Source organism: Gordionus sp. m RMFG-2023, chromosome 4, assembly GCF_954871325.1.
Source record: "Gordionus sp. m RMFG-2023 chromosome 4, tfGorSpeb1-WG-v2, whole genome shotgun sequence".
NCBI lineage: Eukaryota > Metazoa > Nematomorpha > Gordioida > Chordodea > Parachordodidae > Gordionus > Gordionus sp. m RMFG-2023.
The window spans coordinates 31,025,585-31,051,064 of record NC_088778.1 but is presented as its reverse complement, the minus strand read 5'-3'; the positions used below and the strand labels follow the sequence as shown (position 1 = coordinate 31,051,064).

The 25,480-nt window shown below is 30.4% G+C and overlaps 1 protein-coding gene across 1 annotated transcript in view; it reads left to right on the top strand.

Moving 5' to 3' along the window:
* The window catches only part of LOC135928824 (mucin-3B-like), a 30,272-nt gene extending 5,334 nt beyond the window's left edge, over window positions 1-24,938 (top strand). Inside the window, exons 4-10 of the mRNA XM_065465288.1 lie at window positions 14-192; window positions 5,594-7,091; window positions 7,201-10,507; window positions 10,564-11,594; window positions 11,686-16,825; window positions 16,924-21,783; window positions 21,842-24,938. Of these exons, the coding sequence (XP_065321360.1) occupies window positions 14-192; window positions 5,594-7,091; window positions 7,201-10,507; window positions 10,564-11,594; window positions 11,686-16,825; window positions 16,924-21,783; window positions 21,842-24,938 (19,112 nt within the window). The remainder of the gene's footprint in view (window positions 1-13; window positions 193-5,593; window positions 7,092-7,200; window positions 10,508-10,563; window positions 11,595-11,685; window positions 16,826-16,923; window positions 21,784-21,841) is intronic.
* Window positions 24,939-25,480: the final 542 nt, after the last annotated feature.

Sequence of the window (25,480 nt, the reverse complement as noted above, 5' to 3'; positions counted from 1 at the left end):
ATATATTCTGAAGGTGTTAGAATAGGTGCTACTACAAATATAGTCTCTACCGCCAATACAGCAATAGAATACAATGCTAATGGGCTAAGGGTGGTTGTCCGCCGAGAATTACCCAATATTGGAATCTATAAAAGATTTAGATTTTATGTTAGAAATTCAGTGGCATCTAACATTCTTGATGTAGCCTTTGAGGTTTATTATAATAATCATAGAATATACACAATGACGTTTTATTTCGAAAAACTATAGTTTTTTTAAAGGGATAAATATCCCAGAGGCTAAATTTCTCATTGTGACTAAAAATGATAAATTTTATTAAAAATTCAAAATTTTAGTTCTGATCGCTGACTTAAATAAGCAAAAATTAATAGAGGGTCGATAGTTTATCTGTCAAAAAAGTATATTTGATTTGAAAATAGTGGAGGGAAGAGAAAGGAGAAATAATATTTTTTTAAATTTTAATAAAAATTCGGAGATCTAGAAAATAGTTTTATTTTATCTCAGGACATAGACGCACAGTGTAGAGGAGAATTTCTTAAAATAGGGGTTTGTGTGGTTTTGTTTACATATCCACATTATGGCCAGGTTATGAAAATTATATTGTGTAAAATATTGCACTCATTACTATAAGTGGAATTATAACTCCCTTTTACATTATCAATAAAAATAAAATCCGAGATATATCAGGGACGGCTGTCGAAGTCGTACTAGAGTGAGGCTGTGCCTTTCTAATAAGTTTTTAAATGACTCCTTTCGACCTCATAATACATAAGTTCTAATTATAATTAAAATCTCATATTATAAAAAAAAGGTAGGATTTTATTTTAAAAATTTGTTTTTAAAATAATTATGTAACAAAATGTAACAAAGTTACCTTTTATAAATAAATCGATTACAAATTTTTTTTACTTGGGATTTAATATAAAAAAAATTTTTCATATCGGGCCATATGCATTTAAAATAATTAATATATTTTTTATTTTAAAAAAATTTATCATTGGAGTTTAATGTATCCTTTTTAACCAAAAACCAGGTTCGCTATAATCTTGTACTATAACCTCAATTATTCCCTGTTTTTTCGATTAAATTATTGTTAGATTATTAATAAGAGAGATCTTTCGAGTTTGTTTAGCTTTTTTGGGCAGGATAATTTCTGTGTAAAAAACGCAGGTCCGGGTAAAAATAAAATATAATCCAGTTATGAAGCAAGGGCCCTAATGTTGGCTAGTCAATTTAGTAATTTTAGTTGTGGGAAAAATTTGGTTTGTAAGTAGTTTTCACACATAAAAAACTATTTTTGTTTAAAGAAAATAAATTCTTTTATATATATCTTATCTATCTCTTCAAAACAATACCCTTTTCCTTTTTTTAACTATAATAAGGAGTAATTAAATCGATTAAAGTTTAAAAAACGATAATGAATTTTATTTGCAATTCTTTTTTATAAATTATCCAATTTAACTTCTAATAATATGCAATTTGATTAACCTCGATAATATAATATTACATGTCGAAAAGTTATAATATAATATACAAATAACGTCCTTTTAAAATATATAACGTGACCTTTTTAAATATATCTTACAATAATAAATATTCAAATGTAACAAGGAGTATATATGAAGTCGAAAATAGTTTATTAATAGATTTAAGCCAGGCTATACTCAATACTAACCCAAGCACAAAAGCAGGAATTCGCAATAGAAAGTGGGGGGGGGGGGGGTAATTAAAAAAAACATTTCTATAAGTTATTCAAGATTATCTTTAATTTCAGAAATTTATTTGGACCATAACTAGTGACTATCTATAAAAATATGAATTTTTTAAAGCTAAAATATATTTTAAAAAAAAAAAATTAAATGTTGAAAAATATAATATTAAAGAAAGAAAATTTAAGATTTATGGCATATATATAAATATACAAAGTATTCATGAAAAAAATATGATTAAGAAGCATATTAATAATTTATAATGTGATATAATCTTCTTTTTGGGATTGAACTAATTCTTCAAATTTCGTCAGCACTTGGTCTAAACTCCCTGATTTATACTAAGAATTAAATCTATTTTCAGAGTAGTATTTCTTAGATAAATTTTTATTCTTCCCGAGGAAGAAAAATTTTCTTTCATTGGCGGAATTACTAAAGGGTAGAAGTTACCAAAATTTATAATAATTTTAATGTACAAGAAAATAGTCGGAAATATGTTTTAAAATTTTCCATGGCCTCAATAGCAACATTTTGCAACATTATCAAGTGTAGTTAACCTTTCATTACCATTGCATTTAGCTGGTAATGCATCTTTGAGATACAACATTAACATCCTCACAATAATAATCTGCCAAATATTTAATTATTCCTCTATCAAGATTTGGAATGGATTCAGAAGAATTCTGCGATGATAATATTTGCAAATTTATAAGTGCTACCTTATGAATCAAGAACTTTTCATTCATTTGAGTAGTGAAAGTATCTAAGAGGGGGATAAAAAAGTTTTTTTTTATATAGTATTTATTCGACTGAATATAAATATTGAAACGATGGGCTTCTCTTGCAGCGAGTTGGAGTATTAAATTCCCACTCTGCTTTTGATTCAACAATGACATATAATTTATGGGATTCATCATTTAAATTTGCCCCAATTTATTTATGTTCTGATATGATATTTTTAGCTATTCTCAGATCTCACTCATATAGATGTCATTTTTTTAAAAAGGAGAGACTGGGGTTAGTCAAACCGATTTTTACAAAATTTGGCTATAGCTCCTGGTTTTTTTTTAGATAATATAAAAAATAATATATGATTAGATACCTAAAACTATGCTTTATAAAAGTGCTTTATAAAAAATTTTAAGAATATAATCATTCTTTTTAAATTTTAATTTTTTGCCAAAGTGAAAATTTTTTCCAACGAGCTCTAATAGATGGGTGAGGTAAAACCACTTCATGGGACTTCCTAAACCTTTTTTTAGGCTATAATAAATTGGAATGCATTTTTATTTATTAATAATGATACGCATAGAATAATTTTATTGTTTTATTGTTCAAAATATTATAATACTTATAAATTGAAGCTAATTATATATAAAAATTTAAACTTAATTTTGGTTATAAAAAAAATAAGTATCTTAAGGAGTGATTATGGTTTCTTGACATAAATCTTAAATATCAATCATAAAACAGCCATGAAATTGACTTTTCAAGATTTTAAAATTATTTCATTGTTAACTTCTATAATTGACGTGTATGGTTTAGCAAGTCCTGCTAGCTCTTAATTGACAAATTATGATTGAAATAATGTCTAAATATAATAAATACTCATAAACTTTCCCAAATTATATAAGCGTGTTTAAACTTTTGCAACATACAAATGATTAAAAATTTTAATAAAAATTAAAATTCTGTCTCGTGAAAATCTTTTAAATTTCATCAAAATTTTATTTCTTAAATAAAATTTTTAATAGTTAATTATTTCGAAAGATTTTTTTGTCTTATAAATGTTAACTAATAAAAACTATATTATGATAAAATTTTAACCTTCTGGTGTATTTAATTTTAAAATGAAATTAAGTGGTTTGCCAAGCCACGGAGTTTACCTAATCCCAGCCTCCGCTAAAGCATATTTTTTTTTACTCAATTAAAGGATATAATGGAAAAAAGAGAAGAATTAAATAATGTTTAAACAAAAAAAAACCTATTGTTTATTTCCAAAAATTTTAAAATTATTTTTTTAAAACTCCAAATAATTTTTTTGAAAAAAACTCTTTTTTGGGATTTTTTTTATGAATATAAAAATCTTTCATGAAATCTTAGATTTTAATATTTGTCGGATTTCTTTTCTTCATAAATCAATTTATTTCGATAATAAGATATATATAAATATTCAATTTTTATAATAATTTCGATAAAATAATAAGGGTATAAAAAAAAATTTTTATGTATAAAGTCAAAATATAATGATTAACATTCCATATGTTCTTCGACTTTGAAGATGTTACCTTTTTATGAATATAAAACAGTAAAAGTTAATATTATTAATATAAAACCCTGTTGATCGAACTTGATTATATTTGCAGAAAACATAGATAAATTATCCCTCTTTAAATCTATAAAGTTTTACTGAATTATTTTTATAAAATACAAATGTATAAGTTCAATTATAACACAGTGTACCTGAGCCTTCATCTACACGAGAAGCGAGTAGGAGCCATCTGTTCCTTTATATAAAATCTTATGACAAATAACTCAAAAATAATTGTTTTAATGAGAACATTTTGAGTACGTTTTTTATAATTGATAATTATACTTAGGTCAGCAGCTACTTTAGAAAAAGGAAAATGAGTCATTTGTTTACAATATTTTTCATTAGGTATAGTTAAAATAAACCGAACAATATTTGTAGATTAAATCGTATTTATTTCAAGGCAAAGGTTTGTATAACAATTTGCTTAAAATTTCATTTAAAAATAAATAAATAGTATCAAAAAATATAAATAATTATAAATTAAAGATGGTCATTTTTTGTTTAGGTGGGTAGAGTGAGTGAATATGTATCGCTGATTCATCCCCAGAATTTCCTTTGGGGTCTCAGTTTTATCCGAACGGAAATTTAAAAATTTATTTTTATAAAACTGGTATACAAATGCATTATTTTGCCGTTAGCTATACCCTTCCCCATTCCATTTATAAAAATGAAAAAATCGAATCTCTATTATCCATTAACTTGGACAATTAAATGGAAATTTTTTTTTTTTATTTTGATAACTTCTGTTTCGTCATCGACAATTTTGGACCTAAAAATTGTGGGTAAAATCTCATATGGAAAGCGAATCTCAACTAATGTTTTTATCTCAGGAAACAAAATTTATAGCTATATACAATTCTAAAACGATGTAAATTAATGGTCAGATCCTAACATGAACTAAGATATTATTTTTGTTGTTATTATTTAAAAAATGTATCGTTTAAATAAATAGTTAAAAAAAAGTGAGTATAAATTGGGTTTCTAGGAATAGTTATGAGAGAAAAATATGGAAACTTAAAATCTCATAGTTTAGGACGAGATATTTTGATGATACTTACCCCCCCCCCTCCTATAAATTGCCCCTATGTCCTATTTCACTTTATATACTCCTCTCTTTAATAAGTTTGACAATATAGCAAATTTAGCACATTTAGTACTATTAGGAGTTCATAAATAAAGGTCATGCGCTGTAAGGCTTATTATAAAGTAAGAACAAGACCTAATTTAGTTTTATATTATCTATAGTGACATTATTTCAAACTTTAGTACGAAATCTATAGGCGAGCATGTTAATTATTTTTTAGAATTTAATAATAATTTCAAATATGAATTATTTTGATGATTTATATTAATATTTTATATCTTTGTTTAAAAAAAGCAAATTTTTATAGTATTTTGATCAGAATTCTATAGTATTTATTTATCAAGTTTCCTAATATACATAGTATAAAATATTTTATAGCAAAAGAGATTTGGGATATAATTAAAATCATTTAATTCCAATAAAATGAATTAAATAAAATGTAATACTGAAAAAAATGATATATGATTAAATTATTTTTTAAATTAGACTTTAGTTGGTAACCAGGCAAAGGTTTTAGAAGGCACTATCTATTACAATAATGGAATTGTACCAATAAATCGGGAAGGAACAGTGGTAATCGGTATGAATAGAACCGAAACAACCAATATTGTGACTAATATTACTTCTACTACCAATTCTACAATGACAAATACAATATCTAATTCTACCACAATTAGCACTAATACAATATCAAATGCTAATATTACGTTAAGTACTATAACCCCGAATAGAACAGGAAGTAGGGGACTAACTAATCAAAAGCAAAGAAGTAGTAGAGAACCAAAACATATTAGAACTAAGAAGAAGAAAACTAGAGTTCCTAAAAGCACGAATACCCATGGAACTATTAGAAAACATAAAACCAAGAAGTGGACAAAAATGTCTGAGCCTGGATTTACAAGAATCGCGAAAACTACTAAAACATATAAAAATACGAGAAAGCTAAGACCTACAAAACGGAAAACAACTAAACTAAGAACAACTAGAACACCAATATCTACTAGGACACCGAAAACAAATAAACCAAAAACTACAACTACTAAAACCCCCGTTATAACTAGAAAACCAAAAACAACCAGAGCGAAAACCACTAAACATAGAACGTCTTTAATTACTACCAAAACACATAAAACCCATAGATCAAAATCGTCTAAAGTTAGAAGTCCTAAAACTACTAGAACACCCGTTACAACTAGAAAACCAAAAACAACCAGAGCGAAAACCACTAAACATAGAAAATCTTTAATTACTACCAAAACACATAAAGCTACTAGATTAAAATCTACTAAAACTAGAAGTCCTAAAACTACTAGAACCGCTGAAACTACTAAAAAACCAAAGACCACAAGAGATAAAACCATTAAACATAGAACGTCTTTAATAACCACTAGAACAGATAAAACAATTAGACCAAAAACTACAAACACTAGAAGTCCTAAAACTACTAGAACCCTCGTTAAAACTAGAAAACCAAAAACCACAAGAGCGAAATCAACTAAACATAAGACATCTTTAATTACTAAAAAAACACATAAAACTAGTAGATCAAAATCTACTAAAAAAATAACTAAAAGTCATAAAACTACTAGAACTCCCGAAACAACAAGAAAACCAAAGACCACAAGAGCCAAAACCTCTAAACATAGAACGTCTTTAATTACTATTAGAACAGATAAAACTTTTAGATCAAAAACTAAAAAAACTAGAAGTCCTAAAACTACTATAACCCCTATTACAACTAGAAAACCAAAAACAAAAAAAACGAAAATAACTAAACCTAGAAAGTCTCTAAAAACTACCAGAACACATAAAACTATTATATCAAAAACTACAAAAATGAGAACTAGAAGTTCTAAAATTACTAGAACCCACGTTTCAACTAGAAAACCAAAAACAAACAAAGCGAAAACAACTAAACATAGAACGTCTATAATTATTACCAAAAAACATAAAAATACTAGATCAAAATCTACTAAAACTAGAAGTCCTAAAACTACTAGAACCGTCGAAACTACTAGAAAACCTAAAACAACCAGAGCGAAAACCACTAAACATAGAACTTTAATTACTACCAAAACATATAAAACCACTAGATCAAAATCTAGTAAAACAAGAAGTCCTAAAACTACTAGAACAGCCGAAACTACTAGAAAACAAAAAACCACCAAAGCAACTAAACCTGAAAACTACTAAAAAAAGAACTAAAAGTACTAAAACTACTAGAACACGGAAAACTACTAGAAGTCTAAAAACCACTAAAGCAAAAACCACTAAACCTAAAACGTTTTTAAGAACTACTCGAACACATAAAACCACTCAACCAAAAACTACTAAAAAAACAACTAGAAGACCAAAAACCACCAAAGCGAAAACCATTAAACCTATATCGTCTTCTAGAATTCCTAGAACACATAAAACAAGTAAACCGAAAACTACTAAAAAAAGAACTAAAAGTCCTAAAACTACTAAAATCCGGAAGACTACAAGAAGACAAAAAACCACTAGAGCAAAAATTACTAAACCTAGAACATCTTTAAGAACTATTCGAACACATAAAACCACTCAACCAAAAACTACTAAAAAAACAACTAGAAGACCAAAAACCACCAAAGCGAAAACCATTAAACCTATAACGTCTTCTAGAACTCCTAGAACACATAAAACAAGTAAACCGAAAACTACAAAAAAAAGAACTAGGAGACCAAAAACCACCAAAGCGAAAACGACTAAACCTATAACGTCTTCTAGAACTACTAGAACATATAAAACGACTAAACCGAAAACTACTAAAAAAAGAACTAAAAGTCCTAAAACTACTAGAACACGTAAAACTACTAGAAGACTAAAAACCACTAGAGCAAAAACCACTAAACGTAGAACGTCTTTAAGAACTACTCGTACACATAAAACCACTCAACCAAAAACTACTAAAAAAACAACTAGAAGATCAAAAACCACCAAAGCGAAAACCATTAAACCTATAACGTCTTCTAGAACTCCTAGAACACATAAAACAAGTAAACCGAAAACTACTAAAAAAAGAACTAAAAGTCCTAAAACTACTAGAACACGTAAAACTACTAGAGGACTAAAAATAACTAGAGCAAAAACCACAAAACGTAGAACGTCTTTAAGAACTACTCGAACACATAAAACCACACAACCAAAAACTACTAAAAAAACAACTAGAAGACCAAAAACCACCAAAGCGATAACCACTAAACCTAGAACTTCTTCCAGAACTACTAGAACACATAAAACAACTAAACCGAAAACTACTAAAAAAAGAACTAAAAGTCCTAAAACTACTAGAACACGTAAAACTACTAGAGGACTAAAAATAACTAGAGCAAAAACCACAAAACGTAGAACGTCTTTAAGAACTATTCGAACACATAAAACCACTCAACCAAAAACTACTAAAAAAACAACTAGAAGACCAAAAACCACCAAAGCGATAACTACTAAACCTAGAACCTCTTCCAGAATTACTAGAACACATAAAACAATTAAACCGAAAACTACTAGAAAAAGAACTAAAAGTCCTAAAACTACTAGAACACGGAAAACTACTAGAAGACTAAAAACCACTAGAGCAAAAACCACTAAACGTAGAACTTCTTTAAGAACAACTCGAACACATAAAACCACTCAACCAAAAACTACTAAAAAAATAACTAGAAGACCAAAAACCACCAAAGCGAAAACCACTAAACCAAGAACGTCTTCTACAACTACTAGAACATATAAAACGACTAAACCGAAAACGACTAAAAAAAGAACTAAAAGTCCTAAAACTACTAGAACACGTAAAACTACTAGAGGACTAAAAACCACTAGAGCAAAAACCACAAAACGTAGAACGTCTTTAAGAACTACTCGAACACATAAAACCACTCAACCAAAAACTACTAAAAAAACAACTAGAAGACCAAAAACCACCAAAGCGAAAACCACTAAACCAAGAACGTCTTCTAAAACTACTAGAACACATAAAACGACTAAACCGAAAACGACTAAAAAAAGAACTAAAAGTCCTAAAACTACTAGAACACGGAAAACTACTAGAAAAATAAAAACCACAAAACGTAGAACGTCTTTAAGAACTACTCGAACACATAAAACCACTCAACCAAAAACTAGTAAAAAAACAACTAAAAGAACAAAAACCAAAAAAGCAAAAACCACTAAACCTAGAACATCTTATAGAACTACTAGAACACATAAAACAACTAAACCGAAAACTACTAAAAAAAGAACTAAAAGCATTAAAACTACTAGAACACGGAAAACTACTAGAAGACTAAAAACCACTAGAGCAAAAACCACTAAACGTAGAACGTCTTTAAGAACTACTCGAACACATAAAACCACTCAACCAAAAACTACTAAAAAAAAAACTAGAAGACCAAAAACCACCAAAGCGAAAACCATTAAACCTATAACGTCTTCTAGAACTCCTAGAACACATAAAACAAGTAAACCGAAAACTACTAAAAAAAGAACTAAAAGTCCTAAAACTACTAGAACACGTAAAACTACTAGAGGACTAAAAATAACTAGAGCAAAAACCACAAAACGTATAACGTCTTTAAGAACTACTCGAACACATACAACCACTCAACCAAAAACTACTAAAAAAACAACTAGAAGACCAAAAACCACCAAAGCGAAAACCACTAAACCTAGAACGTCTTCTAAAACTACTAGAACACATAAAACAACTAAACCGAAAACGACTAAAAAAAGAACTAAAAGTCCTAAAACTACTAGAACACGGAAAACTACTAGAGGACTAAAAATAACTAGAGCAAAAACCACAAAACGTAGAACGTCTTTAAGAACTACTCGAACACATAAAACCACTCAACCAAAAACTACTAAAAAAACAACTAGAAGACCAAAAACCACCAAAGCGAAAACCACTAAACCAAGAACGTCTTCTAAAACTACTAGAACACATAAAACGACTAAACCGAAAACGACTAAAAAAAGAACTAAAAGTCCTAAAACTACTAGAACACGTAAAACTACTAGAAGACTAAAAACCACAAAACGTAGAACATCTTTAAGAACTACTCGAACACATAAAACCACTCAACCAAAAACTACTAAAAAAACAACTAGAAGACCAAAAACCACCAAAGCGAAAACCACTAAACCAAGAACGTCTTCTAAAACTACTAGAACACATAAAACGACTAAACCGAAAACGACTAAAAAAAGAACTAAAAGTCCTAAAACTACTAGAACACGGAAAACTACTAGAAGACTAAAAACCACAAAACGTAGAACATCTTTAAGAACTACTCGAACACATAAAACCACTCAACCAAAAACTACTAAAAAAACAACTAGAAGACCAAAAACCACCAAAGCGAAAACCACTAAACCTAGAACGTCTTCTAAAACTACTAGAACACATAAAACAACTAAACCGAAAACGACTAAAAAAGAACTAAAAGTCCTAAAACTACTAGAACACGGAAAACTACTAGAGGACTAAAAATAACTAGAGCAAAAACCACAAAACGTAGAACGTCTTTAAGAACTACTCGAACACATAAAACCACTCAACCAAAAACTACTAAAAAAACAACTAGAAGACCAAAAACCACCAAAGCGAAAACCAATAAACCAAGAACGTCTTCTAAAACTACTAGAACACATAAAACGACTAAACCGAAAACGACTAAAAAAAGAACTAAAAGTCCTAAAACTACTAGAACACGGAAAACTACTAGAAAAATAAAAACCACAAAACGTAGAACGTCTTTAAGAACTACTCGAACACATAAAACCACTCAACCAAAAACTAGTAAAAAAACAACTAAAAGAACAAAAACCAAAAAAGCAAAAACCACTAAACCTAGAACATCTTATAGAACTACTAGAACACATAAAACCACTAAACCGAAAACTACTAAAAAAAGAACTAAAAGCATTAAAACTACTAGAACACGGAAAACTACTAGAAGACTAAAAACCACTAGAGCAAAAACCACTAAACGTAGAACGTCTTTAAGAACTACTCGAACACATAAAACCACTCAACCAAAAACTACTAAAAAAAAAACTAGAAGACCAAAAACCACCAAAGCGAAAACCATTAAACCTATAACGTCTTCTAGAACTCCTAGAACACATAAAACAAGTAAACCGAAAACTACTAAAAAAAGAACTAAAAGTCCTAAAACTACTAGAACACGTAAAACTACTAGAGGACTAAAAATAACTAGAGCAAAAACCACAAAACGTAGAACGTCTTTAAGAACTACTCGAACACATACAACCACTCAACCAAAAACTACTAAAAAAACAACTAGAAGACCAAAAACCACCAAAGCGAAAACCACTAAACCAAGAACGTCTTCTAAAACTACTAGAACACATAAAACGACTAAACCGAAAACGACTAAAAAAAGAACTAAAAGTCCTAAAACTACTAGAACACGGAAAACTACTAGAAGACTAAAAACCACAAAACGTAGAACATCTTTAAGAACTACTCGAACACATAAAACCACTCAACACAAAAACTAGTAAAAAAACAACTAAAAGACCAAAAACCACTAAAGCGAAAACCACTAAACCTAGAACATCTTATAGAACTACTAGAACACATAAAACAACTAAACCGAAAACTACTAAAAAAAGAACTAAAAGTCCTAAAACTACTAGAACACGGAAAACTACTAGAAGACTAAAAACCACAAAACGTAGAACATCTTTAAGAACTACTCGAACACATAAAACCACTCAACCAAAAACTACTAAAAAAACAACTAGAAGACCAAAAACCACCAAAGCGAAAACCACTAAACCTAGAACGTCTTCTAAAACTACTAGAACACATAAAACAACTAAACCGAAAACGACTAAAAAAAGAACTAAAAGTCCTAAAACTACTAGAACACGGAAAACTACTAGAGGACTAAAAATAACTAGAGCAAAAACCACAAAACGTAGAACGTCTTTAAGAACTACTCGAACACATAAAACCACTCAACCAAAAACTACTAAAAAAACAACTAGAAGACCAAAAACCACCAAAGCGAAAACCACTAAACCAAGAACGTCTTCTAAAACTACTAGAACACATAAAACGACTAAACCGAAAACGACTAAAAAAAGAACTAAAAGTCCTAAAACTACTAGAACACGTAAAACTACTAGAAGACTAAAAACCACAAAACGTAGAACATCTTTAAGAACTACTCGAACACATAAAACCACTCAACCAAAAACTACTAAAAAAACAACTAGAAGACCAAAAACCACCAAAGCGAAAACCACTAAACCAAGAACGTCTTCTAAAACTACTAGAACACATAAAACGACTAAACCGAAAACGACTAAAAAAAGAACTAAAAGTCCTAAAACTACTAGAACACGGAAAACTACTAGAAGACTAAAAACCACAAAACGTAGAACATCTTTAAGAACTACTCGAACACATAAAACCACTCAACCAAAAACTACTAAAAAAACAACTAGAAGACCAAAAACCACCAAAGCGAAAACCACTAAACCTAGAACGTCTTCTAAAACTACTAGAATACATAAAACAACTAAACCGAAAACGACTAAAAAAAGAACTAAAAGTCCTAAAACTACTAGAACACGGAAAACTACTAGAGGACTAAAAATAACTAGAGCAAAAACCACAAAACGTAGAACGTCTTTAAGAACTACTCGAACACATAAAACCACTCAACCAAAAACTACTAAAAAAATAACTAGAAGACCAAAAACCACCAAAGCGAAAACCAATAAACCAAGAACGTCTTCTAAAACTACTAGAACACATAAAACGACTAAACCGAAAACGACTAAAAAAAGAACTAAAAGTCCTAAAACTACTAGAACACGGAAAACTACTAGAAGACTAAAAACCACTAGAGGAAAATACACTAAACGTAGAACGTCTTTAAGAACTACTCGAACACATAAAACCACTCAACCAAAAACTAGTAAAAAAACAACTAAAAGACCAAAAATCACCAAAGCGAAAACCACTAAACCTAGAACATCTTATAGAACTACTAGATCACATAAAACAACTAAACCGAAAACTACTAAAAAAAGAACTAAAAGTATTAAAACTACTAGGACACGGAAAACTACTAGAAGACTAAAAACAACTAGAGCAAAAACCACTAAACGTAGAACGTCTTTAAGAACTACTCGAACACATAAAACCACTCAACCAAAAACTACTAAAAAAAAAACTAGAAGACCAAAAACCACCAAAGCGAAAACCATTAAACCTATAACGTCTTCCAGAACTACTAGAACACATAAAACAACTAAACCGAAAACTACTAAAAAAAGAACTAAAAGTCCTAAAACTACTAGAACACGGAAAACAAGTAGAAGACTAAAAACCACTAGAGGAAAAACCACTAAACGTAGAACGTCTTTAAGAACTATTCAAACACATAAAACCACTCAACCAAAAACTACTAAAAAAACAACTAGAAGACCAAAAACCACCAAAGCGATAACCACTAAACCTAGAACTTCTTCCAGAACTACTAGAACACATAAAACGACTAAACCGAAAACTACTAAAAAAAGAACTAAAAGTCCTAAAACTACTAGAACACGGAAAACTACTAGAACACGGAAAACTACTAGAAGACTAAAAACCACTAAATCAAAAACCACTAAACGTAGAACGTCTTTAAGAACAACTCGAACACATAAAACCACTCAACCAAAAACTACTAAAAAAACAACTAGAAGACCAAAAACCACCAAAGCAAAAACCATTAAACCTATAACGTCTTTTAGTACTCATAGAACACATATAACAAGTAAACCGAAAACTACTAAAAAAAGAACTAAAAGTCCTAAAACTACTAGAACACGTAAAACTACTAGAAGACTAAAAACCACAAGAGCAAAAACCACTAAACGTAGAACGTCTTTAAGAACTACTCGAACACATAAAACCACTCACCCAAAAACTACTAAAAAAACAACTAGAAGACCAAAAACCACCAAAGCGATAACCACTAAACCTAGAACTTCTTCCAGAACTACTAGAACACATAAAACAACTAAACCGAAAACTACTAAAAATAGAACTAAAAGTCCTAAAACTACTAGAACACGGAAAACTACTAGAACACGGAAAACTACTAAAAGACTAAAAACCACTAGAGCAAAAACCACTAAACGTCGAACGTCTTTCAGATCAACTCGAACACATAAAACCACTCAACCAAAAACTACTAAAAAAACAACTAGAAGACCAAAAACCACCATAGCGAAAACCACTAAATCTAGAACGTCTTCTAAAACTACTAGAACACATAAAACGACTAAACCGAAAACTACTAAAAAAAGAACTAAAAGTCCTAAAACTACTAGAACACGGAAAACTACTAGAAGACTAAAAACCACTAGAGCAAAAACCACTAAACGTAGAACGTCTTTAAGAACTACTAGAACACATAAAACCACTCAACCAAAAACTACTAAAAAAACAACTAGAAGACCAAAAACCACCAAAGCGAAAACCACTAAACCAAGAACGTCTTCTAAAACTACTAGAACACATAAAACGACTAAACCGAAAACGACTAAAAAAAGAACTAAAAGTCCTAAAACTACTAGAACACGAAAAACTACTAGAAGACTAAAAACCACAAAACGTAGAACGTCTTTAAGAACTACTCGAACACATAAAACCACTCAACCAAAAACAACTAAAAGACCAAAAACCACCAAAGCGAAAACCACTAAACCTAGAACGTCTTCTAGAACTACTAGAACACATAAAACAACTAAACCGAAAACTACTAAAAAAAGAACTAAAAGTCCTAAAACTACTAGAACACGGAAAACTACTAGAACACGGAAAACTACTAGAAGACTAAAAACCACTAAACGTAGAACGTCTTTAAGAACAATTCGAACACATAAAACCACTCAACCAAAAACTACTAAAAAAACAACTAGAAGACCAAAAACCACCAAAGCGAAAACAATTAAACCTATAACGTCTTTTAGAACTCCTAGAACACATATAACAAGTAAACCGAAAACTACTAAAAAGAGAACTAAAAGTCCTAAAACTACTAGAACACGTAAAACTACTAGAAGACTAAAAACCACTAGAGCAAAAACCACTAAACGTAGAACGTCTTTAAGAACAACTCGAACACATAAAACCACTCACCCAAAAACTACTAAAAAAACAACTAGAAGACCAAAAACCACCAAAGCGATAACTACTAAACCTAGAACCTCTTCCAGAATTACTAGAACACATAAAACAATTAAACCGAAAACTACTAAAAAAAGAACTAAAAGTCCTAAAACTACAAGAACACGGAAAACTACTAGAAGACTAAAAACCACTAGAGCAAAAACCACTAAACATAGAACTTCTTTAAGAACAACTCGAACACATAAAACCACTCAACCAAAAACTACTAAAAAAATAACTAGAAGACCAAAAACCACCAAAGCGAAAATTACTAAACCAAGAACGTCTTCTACAACAACTAGAACACATAAAACGACTAAACCGAAAACGACTAAAAAAAGAACTAAAAGTCCTATAACTACTAGAACACGTAAAACTACTAGAGGACTAAAAACCACTAGAGCAAAAACCACAAAACGTAGAACGTCTTTAAGAACTACTCGAACACATAAAACCACTCAACCTAAAACTACTAAAAAAACAACTAGAAGACCAAAAACCACCAAAGCGAAAACCACTAAACCAAGAACGTATTCTAAAACTACTAGAACACATAAAACGACTAAACCGAAAACGACTAAAAAAAGAACTAAAAGTCCTAAAACTACTAGAACACGGAAAACTACTAGAAGACTAAAAACCACAAAACGTAGAACGTCTTTAAGAACTACTCGAACACATAAAACCACTCAACCAAAAACTACTAAAAAAACAACTAGAAGACTAAAAACCACCAAAGCGATAACCACTAAACCTAGAACGTCTTCTAGAACTACTAGAACACATAAAACAACTAAACCGAAAACTACTAAAAAAAGAACTAAAAGTCCTAAAACTACTAGAACACGTAAAACTACTAGAAGACTAAAAACCACTAGAGCAATAACCACTAAACGTAGAACGTCTTTAAGAACTACTCGAACACATAAAACCACTCACCCAAAAACTACTAAAAAAACAACTAGAAGACCAAAAACCACCAAAGCGATAACCACTAAACCTAGAACGTCTTCTAGAACTACTAGAACACATAAAACAACTAAACCGAAAACTACTAAAAAAAGAACTAAAAGTCCTAAAACTACTAGAACACGTAAAACTACTAGAAGACTAAAAACCACTAGAGCAATAACCACTAAACGTAGAACGTCTTTAAGAACTACTCGAACACATAAAACCACTCACCCAAAAACTACTAAAAAAACAACTAGAAGACCAAAAACCACCAAAGCGATAACTACTAAACCTAGAACCTCTTCCAGAATTACTAGAACACATAAAACGACTAAACCGAAAACTACTAATAAAAGAACTAAAAGTCCTAAAACTACTAGAACACGGAAAACTACTAGAAAACTAAAAACCACTAGAGCAAAAACCACAAAACGTAGAACGTCTTTAAGAACTACTCGAACACATAAAACCACTCAACCTAAAACTACTAAAAAAACAACTAGAAGACCAAAAACCACCAAAGCGAAAACCACTAAACCAAGAACGTCTTCTAAAACTACTAGAACACATAAAACGACTAAACCGAAAACGACTAAAAAAAGAACTAAAAGTCCTAAAACTACTAGAACACGAAAACTACTAGAAGACTAAAAACCACAAAACGTAGAACGTCTTTAAGAACTACTCGAACACATAAAACCACTCAACCAAAAACTACTAAAAAAACAACTAGAAGACCAAAAACCACCAAAGCGATAACCACTAAACCTAGAACGTCTTCTAGAACTACTAGAACACATAAAACAACTAAACCGAAAACTACTAAAAAAAGAACTAAAAGTCCTAAAACTACTAGAACACGGAAAACTACTAGAAGACTAAAAACCACTAGAGCAAAAACCACTAAACGTAGAACGTCTTTAAGAACTACTCGAACACATAAAACCACTCACCCAAAAACTACTAAAAAAACAACTAGAAGACCAAAAACCACCAAAGCGATAACTACTAAACCTAGAACCTCTTCCAGAATTACTAGAACACATAAAACAATTAAACCGAAAACTACTAAAAAAAGAACTAAAAGTCCTAAAACTACAAGAACACGGAAAACTACTAGAAGACTAAAAACCACTAGAGCAAAAACCACTAAACATAGAACTTCTTTAAGAACAACTCGAACACATAAAACCACTCACCCAAAAACTACTAAAAAAACAACTAGAAGACCAAAAACCACCAAAGCGATAACTACTAAACCTAGAACCTCTTCCAGAATTACTAGAACACATAAAACAATTAAACCGAAAACTACTAAAAAAAGAACTAAAAGTCCTAAAACTACAAGAACACGGAAAACTACTAGAAGACTAAAAACCACTAGAGCAAAAACCACTAAACATAGAACTTCTTTAAGAACAACTCGAACACATAAAACCACTCAACCAAAAACTACTAAAAAAATAACTAGAAGACCAAAAACCACCAAAGCGAAAACCACTAAACCAAGAACGTCTTCTACAACTACTAGAACACATAAAACGACTAAACCGAAAACGACTAAAAAAAGAACTAAAAGTCCTAAAACTACTAGAACACGGAAAACTACTAGAAGACTAAAAACCACTAGAGCAAAAACCACTAAACGTAGAACGTCTTTAAGAACTACTCGAACACATAAAACCACTCACCCAAAAACTACTAAAAAAACAACTAGAAGACCAAAAACCACCAAAGCGATAACTACTAAACCTAGAACCTCTTCCAGAATTACTAGAACACATAAAACAATTAAACCGAAAACTACTAAAAAAAGAACTAAAAGTCCTAAAACTACAAGAACACGGAAAACTACTAGAAGACTAAAAACCACTAGAGCAAAAACCACTAAACATAGAACTTCTTTAAGAACAACTCGAACACATAAAACCACTCAACCAAAAACTACTAAAAAAATAACTAGAAGACCAAAAACCACCAAAGCGAAAACCACTAAACCAAGAACGTCTTCTACAACTACTAGAACACATAAAACGACTAAACCGAAAACGACTAAAAAAAGAACTAAAAGTCCTAAAACTACTAGAACACGTAAAACTACTAGAGGACTAAAAACCACTAGAGCAAAAACCACAAAACGTAGAACGTCTTTAAGAACTACTCGAACACATAAAACCACTCAACCAAAAACTACTAAAAAAACAACTATAAGACCAAAAACCACCAAAGCGAAAACCACTAAACCAAGAACGTCTTCTAAAACTACTAGAACACATAAAACGACTAAACCGAAAACGACTAAAAAAAGAACTAAAAGTCCTAAAACTACTAGAACACGGAAAACTACTAGAAGACTAAAAACCACAAAACGTAGAACGTCTTTAAGAACTACTCGAACACATAAAACCACTCAACCAAAAACTACTAAAAAAACAACTAGAAGACCAAAAACCACCAAAGCGATAACCACTAAACCTAGAACGTCTTCTAGAACTACTAGAACACATAAAACGACTAAACCGAAAACTACTAAAAAAAGAACTAAAAGTCCTAAAACTACTAGAACACGTAAAACTACTAGAAGACTAAAAACCACTAGAGCAATAACCAATAAACGTAGAACGTCTTTAAGAACTACTAGAACACATAAAACCACTCAACCAAAAACAACTAAAAAAACAACTAGAAGACCAAAAACCACCAAAGCGAAAACCACTAAACCTAGAACTTCTTCTAGAACTACTAGAACACATAAAACGACTAAACCGAAAACTACTAATAAAAGAACTAAAAGTCCTAAAACTACTAGAACACGGAAAACTACTAGAAAACTAAAAACCACTAGAGCAAAAACCACTAAACGTAGAAAGTCTTTAAGAACTACTCGAACACATAAAACCACTCAACCAATAACTACTAAAAAAACAACTATAAGGCCAAAAACCACCAAAGCGAAAACCACTAAACCTAGAACGTCTTCTAGAACTACTAGAAAATTTAAAACAACTAAATCGAAAACGATTAAAAAAAGAACTAAAAGTCCTAAAACTACTAGAACACATAAAACAATTAAACCGAAAACTATTAGAAAAAGAACTAAAAGTCCTAAAACTACTAAAATACGGAAAACTACTAGAAGACGAAAAACCAGTAGAGCGAAAATTACTAAACCTAGAACATCTTTAAGAACTACTAGAACACATAAAATCAGTCAACCAAAAACTACTAAAAAAACAACTAGAAGACCAAAAACCTCCAAAGCGATATCCATTAAACCTATAACGTTTTCTAGAACTCCTAGAACACATAAAATAACAAAACCGAAAACTACTAAAAAAAGAACTAAAAGTCCTAAAACTACTAGAACACGGAATACTACTAGAAGACTAAAAACCACTAGAGCAAAAATCACTAAACGTAGAACGTCTTTAAGAACTACTAGAACACATAAAACCACTCAACCAAAAACTACTAAGAAAACAACTAGAAGACCAAAAACCACCAAAGCGATAACCACTAAACCCATAACGTCCTCTAGAACTACTAGAACACATAAAACAACTAAACCGAAAACTACTAAAAAAAGAACTAAAAGTCCTAAAACTACTACAACACGGAAAACTACTAGAAAACCAAAAACCACTAGAGCAAAAACGACTAAACCTAGAACGTCTTTAAGAATTACTCGAACACATAAAACCACTCAACCAAAAACTACTAAAAAAACAACTAGAAGACCAAAAACCACCAAAGCGAAAACCACTAAACCTAGAACGTCTTCTAGAACTACTAGAACACATCAAACAACTAAACCGAAAATTACTAAGAAAAGAACTAAAAGTCCTAAAACTACTAGAACACATAAAACAATTAAACCGAAAACTATTAGAAAAAGAACTAAAAGTCCTAAAACTACTAAAATACGGAAAACTACTAGAAGACTAAAAACCACTAGAGCAAAAACCACTAAACGTAGAACGTCTTTAAGAACTACTCAAACACATAAAACCCCTCAACCAAAAACTACTAAAAAAACAACTAGAAGACCAAAAATCACCAAAGCGATAACCACTAAACCTAGAATTACTTCCAGAACTACTAGAACACATAAAACAACTAAACCGAAAACTACTAAAAAAAGAACTAAAAGTCCTAAAACTACTAGAACACGGAAAACTACTAGAAGACTAAAAACCACTAGAGCAAAAACCACTAAACGTAGAACGTCTTTAAGAACTACTCGAACACATAAAACGACTCAAACAAAAACTACTAAAAATAGAACTAGAAGACCAAAAACCACCAAAGCGAAAACCACTAAACCTAGAACTACTAGAACATATAAAACGATTAAACCGAAAACTACTAAAAAAAGAACTAAAAGTCCTAAAACTACTAGAACACGGAAAACTACTAGAAAACTAAAAACCACTAGAGCAAAAACCACTAAACGTAGAACTTCTGTAAGAACTACTCGAACACATAAAATCAATCAACCAAAAACTTACAAAAAAAAAACTAGAAGACCAAAAACCACCAAAGCGAAAACCACTAAACCTAGAACGTCTTCTAGAACTACTAGAACACATAAAACGACTCAACCAAAAACTACTAAAAATAGAACTAAAAGTCCTAAAACTACTAGAACACGTAAAACTAGTAGAAGACTAAAAACCACTAGAGAAAAAACCACTAAACCTAGAACTTCTTCTAGAACTACTAGAACACATAAAACGACTAAACCGAATACTAAAAAAAGAACTAAAAGTCCTAAAACTACTAGAACACGGAATACTACTAGAAGACTAAAAACCACTAGAGCAAAAACCACTAAACATAGAACTTCTTTAAGAACAACTCGAACACATAAAACCACTCAACCAAAAACTACTAAAAAAACAACTAGAAGACCAAAAACCAGCAAAGCGAAAACTACTAAACCTAGAACGTCTTCTAGAACTACTATAACACATAAAACAACTAAACCGAAAAGTACTAAAAAAAGAACTAAAAGTCCTAAAACTACTAGAACACATAAAATTACTAGAAGACTAAAAACCACTAGAGAAAAAACCACTAAACGTAGAACGTCTTTAAGAACTACTAGAACACATAAAACCACTCAACCAAAAACTACTAAAAAAACAACTAGACGACCAAAAACCACCAAAGCGAAAACTACTAAACCTAGAACGTCTTCTAGAACTACTAGAAAACTTAAAACAACTAAATCGAAAACGATTAAAAAAAGAACTAAAAGTCCTAAAACTACTAGAACACATAAAACAATTAAACCGAAAACTACTAGAAAAAGAACTAAAAGTCCTAAAACTAATAAAATACTAAAAACTACTAGAAGACCAAAAACCACTAGAGCGAAAATTACTAAACCTAGAACATTTTTAAGAAATACTAGAACACATAAAATCACTCAACCAAAAACTACTAAAAAAACAACTAGAAGACCAAAAACCACCAAAGCGATATCCATTAAACCTCTAACGTCTTCTAGAACTCCTAGAACACATAAAATAACAAAACCGAAAAACTACTAAAAAAAGAACTAAAAGTCCTAAAACTACCAGAACACGTAATACTACTAGAAGACTAAAAACCACTAGAGCAAAAATCACTAAACGTAGAACGTCTTTAAGAACTACTAGAACACATAAAACCACTCAACCAAAAACTACTAAAAAAACAACTAGAAGACCAAAAACCAGCAAAGCGAAAACCACTAAACCTAGAACGTCTTCTAAAACTACTAGAAGACTAAAAACCACTAGAGCAAAAACCACTAAACGTAGAACGTCTTTAAGAACTACTCGAACACATAAAACCACTCAACCAAAAACTACTAAGAAAACAACTAGAAGACCAAAAACCACCAAAGCGATAACCACTAAACCCATAACGTCCTCTAGAACTACTAGAACACATAAAACAACTAAACCGAAAACTACTAAAAAAAGAACTAAAAGTCCTAAAACTACTACAACACGGAAAACTACTAGAAAATCAAAAACCACTAGAGCAAAAACGACTAAACCTAGAACGTCTTTAAGAATTACTCGAACACATAAAACCACTCAAACAAAAACTACTAAAAAAACAACAAGAAGACCAAAAACCACCAAAATGAAAACCACTAAACCTAGAACTTCTTCCAGAACTACTAGACCACATAAAACAACTAAATCGAAAACGACTAAAAAAAGAACTAAAAGTCCTAAAACTACTAGAACACGGAAAACTACTAGAAAACTAAAAACCACTAGAGGAAAAATTACTAAACCTAGAACGTCTTTAAGAACTACTCGAACACATAAAACCACTCAACTAAAAATTACTAAAAATACAAGTAGAACAAAAACAATTAAAGCGAAATCCATTAAACCTATTACGTCTTCTAGAACTCCTAGAACACATAGAATAACAAAACCGAAAACTACTAAAAAACGAACTAATAGTCCTAAAACTACTAGAACACGGAAAACTACTAGAAAACCAAAAACCACTAAACCTAGAACGACTTTAAGAATTACTCGAACACATAAAACCGTTCAACCAAAAACTACTAAAAAAACAACTAGAAGACCAAAAACCACCAAAGCGAAAACCACTAAACCTAGAACGTCTTCTAGAACTACTAGAACACAGAAAACAACTAAACCGAAAACTACTAAAAAAAGAACTAAAAGTCCTAAAACTACTAGAACCCGGAAAACTACTAGAAAACTAAAAACCACTAGAGCAAAAATCACTAAACCTAGAACATCTTTAAAAACTACTCGAACACATAAAACAACTCAACCAAAAACTACTAAAAAAACAACTAGAAGACCAAAATCCACCAAAGTGAAAACAATTAAACCTAGAACGTCTTCTAAAAATACTAGAACCAGGAAAACTACTAGAAAACTAAAAACCACTAGCGCAAAAATTACTAAACCTAGAACATCTTTAAGAACTACTAGAACACATAAAATCAGTCAACCAAAAACTACTAAAAAAACAACTAGAAGACCAAAAACCACCAAAGCGATATCCATTAAACCTATAACGTTTTCTAGAATTCCTAGAACACATAAAATAACAAAACCGAAAAAAAGAACTAAAAGTCCTAAAACTACTAGAACACGGAATACTACTAGAAGACTAAAAACCACTAGAGCAAAAATCACTAAACGTAGAACGTCTTTAAGAACTACTAGAACACATAAAACCACTCAATCAAAAACAACTAAAAAAACAACTAGAAGACCAAAAACCACCAAAGCGAAAACCACTAAACTTAGAACTTCTTCTAGAACTACTAGAACACATAAAACCACTCAACCAAAAACTACTAAAAAAACAACTAGAAGACCAAAAACCACCAAAGTGATAACCACGAAACCTAGAACTTCTTCCAGAACTACTAGAACACATAAAACGACTAAACCGAATACTACTAAAAAAACTAAAAGTATTAAAACTACTAGAACACGGAAAACTACTAGAAGACTAAAAACCACTAAATCAAAAACCACTAAACGTAGAACGTCTTTAAGAACAACTCGAACACATAAAACCACTCAACCAAAAACTACTAAAAAAACAACTAGAAGACCAAAAACCACCAAAGCGAAAACCACAAAACCTAAAACGTTTTCTAGAAATACTAGAACACATAAAACAACTAAACCGAAAATTACTAAGAAAAGAACTAAAAGTCCTAAAACTACTAGAACACGGAAAACTACTAGAAGACTAAAAACCACTAGAGCAAAAACCACTAAACGTAGAACGTCTTTAAGAACTACTCGAACACATAAAACCACTCAACCAAAAACTACTAAAAAAACAACAAGAAGACCAAAAACCACCAAAGCGAAAACCACTAAACCTAGAACGTCCTCTAGAACTACTAGAACACAGAAAACAACTAAACCGAAAACTACTAAAAAAAGAACTAAAAGTCCTAAAACTACTAGAACCCGGAAAACTACTAGAAAACTAAAAACCACTAGAGCAAAAATCACTAAACCTAGAACATCTTTAAGAACTACTCGAACACATAAAACTACTCAACCAAAAACCTCTAAGAAAACAACAAGAAGTACAAAAACCACCAAAGCAAAAACTACTAAACCTAGAACATCTTCTAGAACTAACAGAACTACTAGAATCCCTATAAAATCCAAGATATTAACTAGTAGAAAGACAACAACAATTACAACTAAATCAACAAGACCACAAACCACTAGGGTTATATCAAGTACTAAAAGACATAAATTGTCTATCCCTAAAACTACCCGAAAAACTAGTATAACATCCAAAGCCACTAAAAAATTACCAAGAGCAACTAGAATCGCCAAAACTATCAGAAAAATTAAAACGACTAGAGCAAAAACAACTAAAGCTAGAACGTCTAGGAAAACTACTAAGTCACATGAAACCACTAGACAAAAAACTAAAACATCAATTAGAAGACATAAAAAATCGAGAAAACATAAAACCACTAGATCAAAAACGACTAAACCAAAAACGTCTAGAAAAATTACTAGGAGCAAAATTACTGTACGAAAAATTACAAGAGGGCACAAAACTACTAGACTTACTAAACCCACTACATCTACTAAGCCTACGACTAGTAATATTAAAATTACCACCTAAACTATTCAATTTACAACGCAGACCACCAAAATTACATCTATTTTATAACTCTTATAACAATAAAATACTATATCATTTTGAATTTTATTAAATGATATACAATAATCTTTAAGTTTATAAAAAAAAAATTTTTTTTTGATATATTACATAATATTGTATTATCATTATCCAAATTATTCAAATATATTTATTATAGTAATTTGCATTTTTAACTGCTTATTTATTTATTTTAATAGTTGTACAACTTCTTTATTTCATTGATATCGGTAAATTTAAATTCTTTGACAAAATTAATATTTATACATTTATTATATAAATTCCAATGCATAATTAACTAGAGCTTTTAATAAAAATTATGTATAATTATTAAGACAAATAAAATTTTATTGTGGTCTTATTATTTATAAAACTTAAAATATCTCATTATTTCCAACATTTGGTATATCGATATTAAAGTTATATTTTCTTGCCAAATAGTTGTTAAAAGATATTTTTAAACGGATCTATAAACAATATGGCATCGTCTAAAATGGATATAGATA